The following is an 11,970-nucleotide window of genomic DNA, read 5'->3' as shown; positions in this document are numbered from 1 at the left end:
GAAAAGCCAAGAGGAGCAATTATTGCAACCTACACTCCCCCCCAAAGGATTGCTCTTTGTTGATTAAGTCCTAATTAACTGGGTTCACAAAGATACCGAGCTGTGGATTATAATCCAGTGATTTAATTGCCAAGAGCCTGCCAAGCTGAAATAGCCAGGCGATCAATTCTTCGGTGGCATTTAAAAGTCTATTGCTTGCTACGATTAAGGGACAGCCATGCTGGAGGTTGTATTTAGAGACAAGACTATCAAAACGTCTGCAAATAGGCCTTTTAAGCAGGAGCTGAAAATTGCAGGAACCAGGGGAGGAATGCAAGAAATGGTCTTGGAACATGAACAAGAAATCTCTTAACTGAACATGCAGACACATCGTGTTAAATTTCCCACATTTGGGAGAAATCGGATCAACCCTGGCTTGGTTTTAAAGTGAAACCCACAGCGTGCTGGGCAAAAAAGAATAAACTCCTAAATTACCTTTCTCCCGTGTGCATAGTGTGCTAGTTGCTAAAATTTCTTACCACTGGGGGGAAAAAAACCTAACAACCATGCAGCCCCAAAGTTCTGTAGTTTTAACCTTAGAAAGTTTCCTTCCTTCTTTTGCAATTTTGGATCCACTGCAGTTGAGCTAGAAATTAGCAACAGCTCAGGAACAGATTCAGGACTTCAAAGGCCTCGTGTAGACCAGGAAATGCCCGTAATATATCGGAGAACCAGACTAATGTAGTGGTTAAGGTGCTGCTGGCCTAAAAACCAGGAGATGGTGAATTCTAGTTCCACTTTAAGGCATGAAATTCAGATGGAGGGTGACCTCTCTCTCAGCCCAACCTACCTGACAAGATTGTTATTGTTCACAGAGTGGAGGAGAAAGGAGGACTGTCTTAAGTATGTTTCCACCTTGAGTTGACCCCCTCCCTCCAAAAAAAAGACAGGATAAAACCTAATAATAAAAAAATAACTCCTCAGGAAAGACCATTCCTCTTCAGAAAATACACTGGCATTCTGACGCTGATGCAGAATATTAATATACAGTTAAACCGCTGGATATAAACATCACCTGACTCTTTCTTATAATCATCTTTATTCATTGTGGAAGATCCCCCACTAGTATTTACATAGTGCAAAAGCTGTTATTATTCCAAAAAAGTATGGTAGACAGAATTATCCTTCATAAAAAGGAGAACACAGACAGAACATGTTTGTGAAGTAATTTCGTTACGATTTTTTTTTTCCTTCTAATTTAAACTTTAGATGTTACTGACATTTAGTGTACAGGTATCAAAGATTAAGAGGCATTACCTAAGTACAGTCTTTAAAAATACATTAACCACATATAAACATGAATTAGGCCGTGCCCCTTATATTGATTTTTTTTCTTTTTCAAACTATGGTTTGAAGATTTATTGTTTGTGTAGGACTGAACTGGGCACCAAGCTGTACAGTTTCCATTCATGGCTTTTTTTTAAAAAAAAGTGTTCCGTTAGTGATTAAAATCTGGTAAATTGACTGAGCATCTTGATTAATTGGCACAATTTCTCACACGCGCGCACACACAAACACACACATACATTATGACAATATCAATAGACAGCAGCTTTTCAAACAAGACTTTTTTTGCCCCCCCATTCCCCCCTCCCCCGTGCCATTAAAATTTAAGAGCATCCAGGTGACAATGGGATTTAGCTACACTGCATAGGCCCACCCGAAGAAAAATCTAAGGTTATCTCCTAGTGATGTGTTCAGAATACATACGAGTGCATCGTTCCAAAGGATCTTTTCCAATTTTTTTTTTTAAAACCCAAACAGCCGATCAAACACTACACCAATCACTGATCAAATCTCAAAAAAGTTTGTAAAAACATGCCATTTACAACGTAAGCTGGGGAACGGGGCGTATAACAGGGGAAGAATACAAGTACTGTAATCGGTTTTGTTAAGATAAAGGCATACATGTTACAATTAACCTACAAACCCCACTTTCTTTATTATTTTGGCCCTCCAAGGATTTCAGTGCATCAGCCCCACCTTGTGTTTTTTCGCTGCCGCGTGGCAGCTCTTTTTTATGCAAATACTGGAAGTGCTTAGGACTATTTCCTCTAACCCAGAGGTCTCCAAACTTGGCAGCTTTAAGACTTGTGAATTTCAACTCCCAGAATTCTCCAGCCAGCATAGCTGAGTTGAAGTCCACAAGTCTTAAAGCTGCCAAGTTTGAAGATTTCTGCTCTAACCCATCAGATGTGTAACAACCCAACCCCCCCCTTTCCTCTTTTGCCATTAGTGAAATTCATTAAAACTGATTTTAAGGAAGAGGAAACATTGCTGAGCTCGGCCCCAATAAAACTGCAGAAACAGGCCCGTCATCCCACCCCCCATCCTCCCCACCCCCGTTTGTAAGAAAGATCCGTTTCTGCCTGTGTGGAAGTTAAAAGTTATGGAGAAGGAACATCAAGGACTATGGATGAGTTATCGAAAGGATGAACAGAAATGTTAATATCTCACGGCATCGCAAGAAAGACGGAAGACAAGGAAGCACGTTAAACACGGAGTACAATCTAATACACTTCATAGACACATTCTATTCTCGACTCGGTTCTCTGGACACACACCCCCCACCCCAAAATGAACACTTTATAAAGTACGGATTTTCAGCCAATGGTACGCTCTTTGTCCTAAAAGAGACCTGCTGAAGTTTGAAGACCAGCACATTCAGACGTGACGTCCCAACGGAGAGACACCAGAATGCTTTGAAAAAGATAACAATGGGAAGAGGGTGTGGCTGTGGGTGTAGGTGGTTGTCTACTGGGCTTTATGCAAACTGGCAAGGGACAAGCCAGAGAGATTTTTAAGACAACAACTACTAAAGGAGTCATTTTGGTTGCTCAGCACTTCGAAAGGAAGAAGTTTCCACTCGTGGACAATCGGCAAAGGGTACAAGTCGCCACCTGTCCTTTTCCTATTCATCATATACTAATTCCATGTACAAGAGTTAATTATTCAAACTGTCTTTTCTGCAACGCTCCTTAGCACTAGGCGCCCACCCACACACACACACATACAATTGCGAAACATTTCCTCTGGTTTTGCTTATTAGAAATAAAGGTACTAGCTTCGAATGTGATCGCTATTGGTCCCAAACGATTAAGAGAGAGCAACTGACCTATGAAATATTTTACAATGCTGGGGATGTCCATATTTTTCATAAGAGCTTGTCTTCCTGCACCACCTCAAACCATCACTGTCCCACCCCGCCTTCCTCCCAACCCCTCCCCCCCGCCCTCACGCAACTTGGGTTGGGGGAAATGAACGCTAGAAAACTCAGAACAGGCGTGCAAAACTTAAGCAAGTCATTAAAAACGCTTTTTTGTCTCACCCGCTCTGAAATTCCACAAAATGAAGGGCATTTTGTGGTAAAGCCTCTCACGTTTATGAAAATTGACAAGCTGTTGGAAGACCAGAGAGTCTACCTTCCCATCAAGACCAATCCCAAGGAAAAAAAGTTAAGTTGATCCGAACAACAATTTTTCCCTTCCCTTTTCTCAACGAAACACCCCCCCCGCCCCAAAAAGCTTCATATTTCATTTTATGTTAAATGGTCAATAACCGATTCTAACTTTTTCTTCTATTTACACGGCATGTATGAACTCATAGTAACATTCCTGAGATCAGTGAAAGCATTAAGAAGCAGAACATGGCGTAACTGAAACAGAATGGAAATTAAAAAAACCAAGCAAGGAAAGCTTGTGTTGGTCAATGGGTCTGTTTTGGCAGTCAGCTTGCGGGCAAAGTGATTATGTGGGCAATGTCAGTTTTGAAAATAGATACAGATACATCATTACCAAAGTACCTGCTAAGAGATGTTTCACCAAAGTACCTAGCCAAAATGGATTTAGCCAACTGCAACGAGTCCTTCAGGAGTGTTATTAAACAAATATTATAAAATACTAAGAAGGTGCACTAGTTAATTCATATACATCCTTCTAGCCCTTTTTTTTCAGAACACATTTTCATTCTGCTTACAGTCACTTTAACAGTCTGAGCAAAAAACAAAAAGAACCATTCTGGCTTAATGTTAGGTACTCAGTGGGCAAATACCTCCCAAAGTAGTTCGCGGCAAGCTAATATTGGTCAATACTGTCAACCCTTTAAAAATAGGTAAGTTTTTTTTTCTTTTTTTTTTTTCAGTTTGAGAAGTTTTGCCTTAAAAATGGTCAGGTGCAAATAGTTTCCTCATAGGGAAAAAAAAGATGCCCAATGACAGTTTAACACACATAGCCTGTTCTAAGAAAAGGTATAAATATTAATCACACATGCAAACTCTAGGTCTCAACGGAGAAGTGATAAAGACCGCTACAAAAAAAAAAAAGGGGTGAATTAAATACGGGTATTAAATGTTACACAGTGCAAAATGCCGAGATGAAGCACACAAAGCAATGGCTGCAATCCTTACAACGATTAGTTTCTCTCTTTTTTTTTTAAAATAGTAAAGTTTCCTGAGTCTGGGCTTAAAGTTCACGGCATATAATTTGAGTCTGTGTGTTTTGAATCGAGGGGAGTGCAGGGATTGGATTTCTGTTGGGCTTTATTCACAGCCTTGTCTGATGTCCATTCCTCGCTGTCAAGAACCACCTCGGCTTGCTCAGGTGCTTCCACTTCTTCCTCCTCGCTCTGCTCCACGTTCTCATCTTCTGCCCCACTGAGGGTCTTCCCGAGCTGAAGGGTTTCCATCGTCCGCTGAGTCTCCGAGACCCACGATTCAATTCTGCTGTTGAGCTGAACTTCCTCGGAGATGGGTTCGTGGGCGTAGTCCTCCTCTTCCTCCTCCTCTTCCTCCTCCTCATCTTCTTCAAGCATTCCTGGCACAAGAGTACTAGTTGTACTGGTCATGGAAGAATTCAAAATGTCCCGGCAGCTGCCATCTAAAGATCCGGTGTCTGTACTTTGCTGGGAGGCCCATTCCAGGTTGTCATCTGGCTTCGCTTCCTCCTTCCCACTTAGTGGTTTCCCCTGGGACGCCACGGTGATGAGGCCAACGGCAGCCAGAGATAAGGGTTTACCAGCAGTGACATTAGGGTTGCCGGGTTTTTCTGAAGTAGTAACCTTGCACACCGCTTCTCTTTCGTTTTCCGAGGCTTCCAAGCCATCTGAGGTTTCCACCATGTTCCTCCAATTTGTTTCTGGTGGGGGGCAAAAAAATGCAGAATATTTGGGGAAAGGCTATAAAACAACATGAAAAGTGCACTTCTATGTTAAACAAGCTGCCAGGGACATCTAGGTAACGTCATCGCCATTCCGGGAAAAGCTTTTGAACAATACAGTTACTGAAATGCTGGTACAGGTCACAAAAACAAGCATTGTTTCCAGCGTGCCGTGGTGTTAACAATACTGAACACAAATTCGGTGCATTGTGAGCAAGTGCTTAATGTTGCAAAACAATATAATTGGGACTATTGTCCAGTTAAGCACTTAAAATGCTAATAATTAAAATGTAAAAAACAAACAAACCAAAAACTTCTGTCTATAGCAAACCTAAGAAGAAAGGGGATGGGAAGAAGCAATTCTAAGAATGCAAACTATTGTTTCCGTGAATAAAACTCTACGTGAAAATAAGACAAATTTTAGCCTATGAGAGTTTAACTATTTGTTTCCAAATCAGCAACCAGAGACATACTGAAGAGCATTTGAAATAAAGCTATGGTGTAGTACACCACTGCTCCTTAATTGTTTTAATCATTCTGATCTTAATGTTGTTAAGTCTCCTATTTTATTGCTTTAGTTTTCAGGGGGGGGGGGGGGGTTATTCTCAGACTACAAACTGCTCTGGAAGGTAGCTGAGAGATAGCTTGCTTTATGAAATTGCAGTAACCTATGGGCCTTGTAGTCTAAAGTAAAAAAAAAACAAACTTACAAAATAGTATTTTTTAGATTTATGCAGCTGGTTGAATATGGAGGCAATTTAATCTACCCAAAACTAAAGCTTACATTTCAATATTCCATGCAAGGATGTCAGCAAGGTACAGTTAAGAGGTTGCCACAAGCTCCATGTTATTACCAGTGCCATAAGAAGCAAATGGAATAATGGAATAATCACACAATTGTGGCTACCATGCTGACTTTTTAAATGATCTTTTCCCCCTCTCCTTTCTTTTACAAACTCCTGATTCCAAAGATCAGAAATCCATGCCATGGTTGTCCTACCAGAAAGATGGGCAACTATGCCCTCCTTTTATGACCTGTGGGCTTCGATTCCCAGAATGCTTGCTAGCTCAGGAATTCTGGGAGATGAAGTCCACAGGTTGTAAAAGGTCCATAATTGCCCATCCCAATCTACCACGTGAATCCATTATATCTAGCTTCAGACATGTGATTAAACAGACAATCCAGAAGGACGGGCTGTAGGGAAATTGTAACATTCCAAGAAGGTTATGAAGTAAATTTGGTCTAGTGCAAGGGTCAGCAACCTGTGGCTCTGGAGCCCCATGTGGCTCTTTCACCTCTCTGCTGTGGCTCCCTGTCACTCAAAATATGTGTCACAACTGCCAATGTGCGACACCCGCCGGCACGAGATTTATTGAGCTTTTTAACCCCCAGTAGGCCAACCATGGATAAATCCAAGAAAAGAAAAGTTTCAGAAGAAAACAGAACGTTTAATTCAACTACATATGCTAGTTTTGTGGCCGCTCAAGAAATAGTCAGGCACGGGAAGGGTTTTGTGGCTCCCGGTGTTTTCTTTTCTGTGGGAAACGGGTCCGAATGGCTCTTTGAGTGTTTAAGGTTGCAGACCCCTGGTCTAGAGGCAAAACACAGCTTTGCCATTAAAAAAATAATCACCCAGTGGTGAACTAAAGGGAGAACTAGAGAAAGATGTATTGGAAAATGTTAAGAATAGGCATTATTTTGAAAGGCAAGCTTACCATACTCCTTCTCATTGACCTCCGAAATGGGCTCTGAAATCACACTGCAGAATGAAATGGCGCTGGCTGCCGAAGGGTTCCGGGAATGGCCCATGTGGTGAGGCACCTTCTTAATATTCTTTAAGGCCTCCTCCTGTTCTTGCTCCATGGCTGAAACCATATCTCGGTAGGCTTTCCTGGCCTCTTCCGTCAGAGAGACCAGTTTATTAAAGAGGTTCTAGAAGACAAAGAGCCCACTAAGAGAAGGGAAACTACCATCAGAGGCTTCCAGATTGCTTGCATTGCTTTCTTGGAAGGTTTCGTGTTTGTTTTCCCCTTTTAAGTATTATTTGTACAATAAACAAATAAAAACTATTTTAAGATATACTGTATTTTTCAGAGTATAAGACACTCCAGAATATAAGACGCACCTTAGTTTTTGGGGAGGAAAATAAGAAAAAAAAATCTGCCTCTGCCTACCAGCATCCATCCATCAGTATTCATTGGCTAGTGTCCTGTTAGTATGTGAGAGTTGAGGGCTGTTTGGAAACTGAAACAGTATTTGCTATACTGGAGGAGTATAGCAAATAGGAGGAGTATAGCAAAGGAGACAGCAAGGAGGCTGAATGTGGCTTAGCTCTGCACTCTGAGTCTATGCTAACTAGTCTGCTCGTCAAAACTGAAACTGAAACCCCTCTCCTCTGCTTGTGTTTTGCTTGGAAAACCTGCTTTGGGTATTGTATATTTTACTTCATGTGTTATATTATATATAAAGAGAAGTTATTGAATCCTGCTGAATCAGTTACTTGTGTGTGCTTTCTGGAAGTGATTGCTGCTGCAAACTCTTAAGTCCTTGCAGTAAATAGCAAACAGTGAGGTTAGCTTCAGCACATTATTGCAGCCTGATTCAGCACCAGCAGCTGATTGGCAGGTGGATTGGCCTCCCGGAATACCCCCAATCAGCTGTTCCAGGCTGCAGGGATTGCCGCAGACCATCCCCACCTCCGTGCCTCGCATTTTTAGCTACATTCAGTGCATAAGACGCACCCAAATTTTCACCCTCTTAGGGGGGAAAAAGTGCATCTTATACTCCGAAAAATATGGTATTTATATCCCACCTTTAATGTTTATAAATTACCCAAGACCCCAAACACACACAATACTCCCTTCCTACTCCTATTTTCCACACAACCACCACCCTGCAGTGAGTTGGGTTGAGAGTGATCAGCCTGACGTCACCCAACTGACTTTTATGGCTAGGTGGGACTAGAATTCAAGGTCTCCTGATGAACAGTCCAAAATCATCCAGCTGTCTTTCGTGCCTAAGGCCAGACTAGAATTCAGAGTCTTTTGGTTTCTAGCCTGGTGCCTTAACCACTAGACCAAACTGGCTCTACATAAATATAAAATGTAAAAAAAAAAAAGTACATATACGTGTCTGATTACACCAAGGTTTGCTTTTATCCTTTTTTTTTAAAAAAAAATTAGGATATCTCATAGTTGTGTCTATGGAAAGGAGTATGAGCATCAAACCCACTTCAAAGATTTGGGAAGAAACAACACCACACCCAAATGGCAGATTATTTTAAAACACAGAAAAAGAATGGAATTTATTTTCAGGCATCATTGAGTGGGTTAGGAATGCCATGGACAATGAACTCCATCCTTCCAGAGTTGACTGAGCAGCTCTTACCTCAGCGCCTGAAAAATTGAAGATGCCCACCACGCTGACAGGAACTAACTTATTTACGCAGCGGCCAAGCGCTTTGCGTCCAAGGGCAAAGACAAAAGGGATTTCTTGTTCCCGAGCCATGGCGATCACGTTATACAAAGCTTCATCTAGTCCACCTTGAGGGCACATTGAGAAACAAACAAAAAACAAAAAACAAGATGAAGAACTTCCTCACAATGAGGTCAGACGTAAGTGAACTAATTTTATTTATTTAAAAATCTTAAACCACTCAAAAGCTGAAGTTCTTTGGACAGTTTCCGGTAAAAATTTACTGTGTTAGTCAAACAAAAATCAGAGGAAAATTGTATGCATGCAAAATATCCAAACCAAATGAATTTGAAGCTGACTTAAAAAATGAAGTAGCAACAGCAATAGCACTTAAGACTTATATATACCGCTCCGTAGTGCTTTACAGGCCTCTCTTAAGCGGTTTACAGAGTCAGCATGTTGCCCCCCAACAATCTCGATCCTCATTTTACCAACCTCAGAAGGATGTAAGGCTGACTCACCCTTAAGCCGTTCAGAATCGAACGCCTGGCAATGGGCAGAGTCAGCCTGCAATACTGCGTTCTAACCACTGCGCCACCATGGTATCAGCAAACACTTCCCTAATGTGAAGGTACCTCAAACATATCTAGTATTGATCTCTGCAATTGAACTGAATTCCTTAAGACAGTGTTTCTCAATCTTGGCAACTTTAAGATGTGTGGACTTCAACTCCCAGAATTCCCCAACCAAGCATTGCTGAAGGGGAATTCTGGGGAATTTTTAAGCCATATATGACCCCTGATCTAAGCAATAAGCAATTCTGACTTCAGTTTGTCTTTTTGGGATCTGTCACGATCTCAGCCAGGTGCTGCCATCTGCTGTAGCCCATAAACATCTACCCTGCAAATGCAAAAACAATTCGCTGATGCATAATATGTGAAAAAGCCTAAATGTCATCTCCAGGAAATGAAAAGTGCCATTTTTAACTCAAGGGCACCATCTACAGCCAGCCAGAAAAGGAAAATATTGCTTCTGTTTCAAAATGCTGCTTGTTCAAAAGTGAGATAATCAATTATTCTTAGTGGACACCTTATCAAGCAAGAAGGGTGCTTGAAAAGAAAATTAGTCTCCCTAGTTCAAAAGATTGAGGTAGACAGGTACTTAAAAGGTAATGGATTGTCCCAAATACAATTGTGTTCTGTGACACCCCCGCCCCCCGCAAAAAAAAACGCACAAAAGTTTTCATGTCTGTCTATTCGCTTCTCTGCAGCTGCAGATCCTGTGTCACACCAAAAATCATCCCTAATAGTCTTCTAAAACTCCTGGAGGAACTTCTTGAGAAGGTGAAGGCTGCAACAGGGAAAAGCCTAAGGATGGCTCAGTAAACTAGGGATATGGCACCTTAGATGGCAATAGAGCAGGGCTGTCAAACTCGATTTCATTGAGGGCCACATCAGGGTTTTTATTTATTTTATTTATTTAATTAAATTTGTATACTGCCCTACTCCCAAAGGACTCAGGGCGGTGAACAGCCATAAAATAAAACATTTAGATACAAAATTTAAAACAGAGATAAAACAGATTAAATAAATTTGGCTGAAACATTTTAAAACCCCAATAATTTAAAACCGAATTTAAAATTCCCGTTTAAAAGTGGAAAATTTAGGTCAGGCCAGCTTGATGAAATAGGAACGTCTTCAGTGCGCGACGGAAGGTACGCAGATCCAGGATCCTCCATATCTCCAGGGGGAGCTCGTTCCAGATAGTAGGTGCCCCCACAGAGAAGGCTCTCCCCCTGGGGGCCGCCAGTCGACATTGTTTGGCCGACAGCACCTGGAGGAGCCCCAGCGAAAACGGAGCTCGGGGGGGGAGCTGTACGAGGCCCTCCTGAGCTTTTGTTTTCGCCTGGGATGGCCTCCTGCAAGCTTCTGCCAGGGTAAACAGAGCTCGGGAGGGCCGCGCACGGTCCTCACAAGCTCCGTTTTCGCTGGCCGAGGCACCATGGGCAAGTCCTTCATTGTTTCCAGGGCTGCCCCACGGGCCAGATCTAAGCACCCCGCGGGCCAGATCCAGTCCCCAGGCCTTGAGTTTGACACCCTTGTAGTAGAGTGTTTAATATATAAAGGACAGCAACGGGGGAAAACAATCAGCAAAATAATCCAGTGTTAAAAAGGAAAAAGGCTCATAAGAGAAGATACCCCGTAGGAGTTGTGTATACCTTTGGACTGAATCTTCTCACAGTTGGGAGAAATAATGACACACTTGATCTTGCTTAGCTTCATGTGCTTGGTAACCTCCCGCAGGCCCATCACAAGCCTCCTCTTTGCTTTGGCTTTTATAGGATCCTTCTGATAAATTCGTTCTTGGAAGCTGACAAGCTCTTGTAACAGGAGAGTCACGCATTCGTCGATTTCTTTACTGAGAACTTGATTACAGTACCTGCACGTTCAGGAGAGCAGAAAGACAAATTTCAGCAATGCCGATCTGGATCTATTAAGTTGGGGGAAAAGCGTTTTCCTTTTTGAAGTTCTCTTAAAGATTCTTTTTAAAGTTCTCTTTCTGAAACTATGTTTAATTTCATCTGCCATAAATTGAGAGCCATGATGAAAAAAAAAAAAAGTTCAGGAGTGTGTATGTTTAAGAGCTTTGTTACCTGCATTACAAGCTGTACTTCTTATGTACTAAGTGCTACCTACACCAGTGAGGGCAAACCTTTTCGGCATGTGGAAACGTTGTGTACGTGTGCGCATGCTCGTTGGGGCCGTGCTCCGGAAAAGCCAAACTTCCGGGTTCAAAAGTCCAATTGGGCTTATTATTGGGCCTGGTGGCTCAGCAGACTGATAGCATTGTGATTACCACCAGCTGTCTGCAATTACTGTAAGTTCGAATCTCACCAGGCTCAAGGTTGACTCAGCCTTCCATCCTTTCTAAAGTAGGTAAATTGAGGACCCAGTTTGTGGGGGCAATAAGATGACTTTGTATAAATATACAAAAGTATGAAGGCTATTGCTTAACGCATTGTAAGCCGCCCTGAGTCTCTGGAGAAGGGCGGCATATAAATCAAATTTTTAAAAAAATTATCAGGGGATGTCTTATTTTCAGGGAAACAGGGTATTTACCATACTTTTCAGAGTATAAGACACACTTTCCCCCCCACCCCAAAAGAGGGTGGAAATGTTGGTGAGTCTTATACACCGAATACAGCCATTTTTGGCCTCCCAAAACCCTGCCCTGCGCATCCCGTTTTTGCCAAAAACAGGCCAGTTTTTCACAAAAACGGGACGCTCAGAGGGTTTGGGAGGCCTGCAGAGTGGTCCTGGGGGCCCGGGGAGGGCAAAACCCTTTTTCTGTTTTCCTCTTCAA

The 11,970-nt window shown here is 42.2% G+C and overlaps 1 protein-coding gene across 3 annotated transcripts in view; it reads right to left on the bottom strand.

Moving 5' to 3' along the window:
• Nucleotides 1-3,271: 3,271 nt before the first annotated feature.
• Nucleotides 3,272-11,970, bottom strand: part of SECISBP2L (SECIS binding protein 2 like) — a 32,383-nt gene continuing 23,684 nt past the window's right edge. For all 3 annotated transcript variants that reach the window (XM_070953549.1, XM_070953551.1, XM_070953550.1), the window contains 4 exons: nt 10,826-11,046; nt 8,581-8,735; nt 6,909-7,125; nt 3,272-5,171 (listed from right to left, as the gene is read on the bottom strand). In XM_070953549.1, the coding sequence (XP_070809650.1) occupies nt 4,507-5,171; nt 6,909-7,125; nt 8,581-8,735; nt 10,826-11,046 (1,258 nt within the window). In that variant the 3' untranslated portion in view covers nt 3,272-4,506. The remainder of the gene's footprint in view (nt 5,172-6,908; nt 7,126-8,580; nt 8,736-10,825; nt 11,047-11,970) is intronic.

This window comes from Pituophis catenifer, unplaced genomic scaffold (assembly GCF_029215685.1).
Source record: "Pituophis catenifer annectens isolate HBS135680 unplaced genomic scaffold, rPitCat1.0.hap2 SCAF_14, whole genome shotgun sequence".
NCBI lineage: Eukaryota > Metazoa > Chordata > Lepidosauria > Squamata > Colubridae > Pituophis > Pituophis catenifer.
Note: the sequence above shows the minus strand (reverse complement) of the source record. Positions and strands in the feature narration are given on the sequence as shown.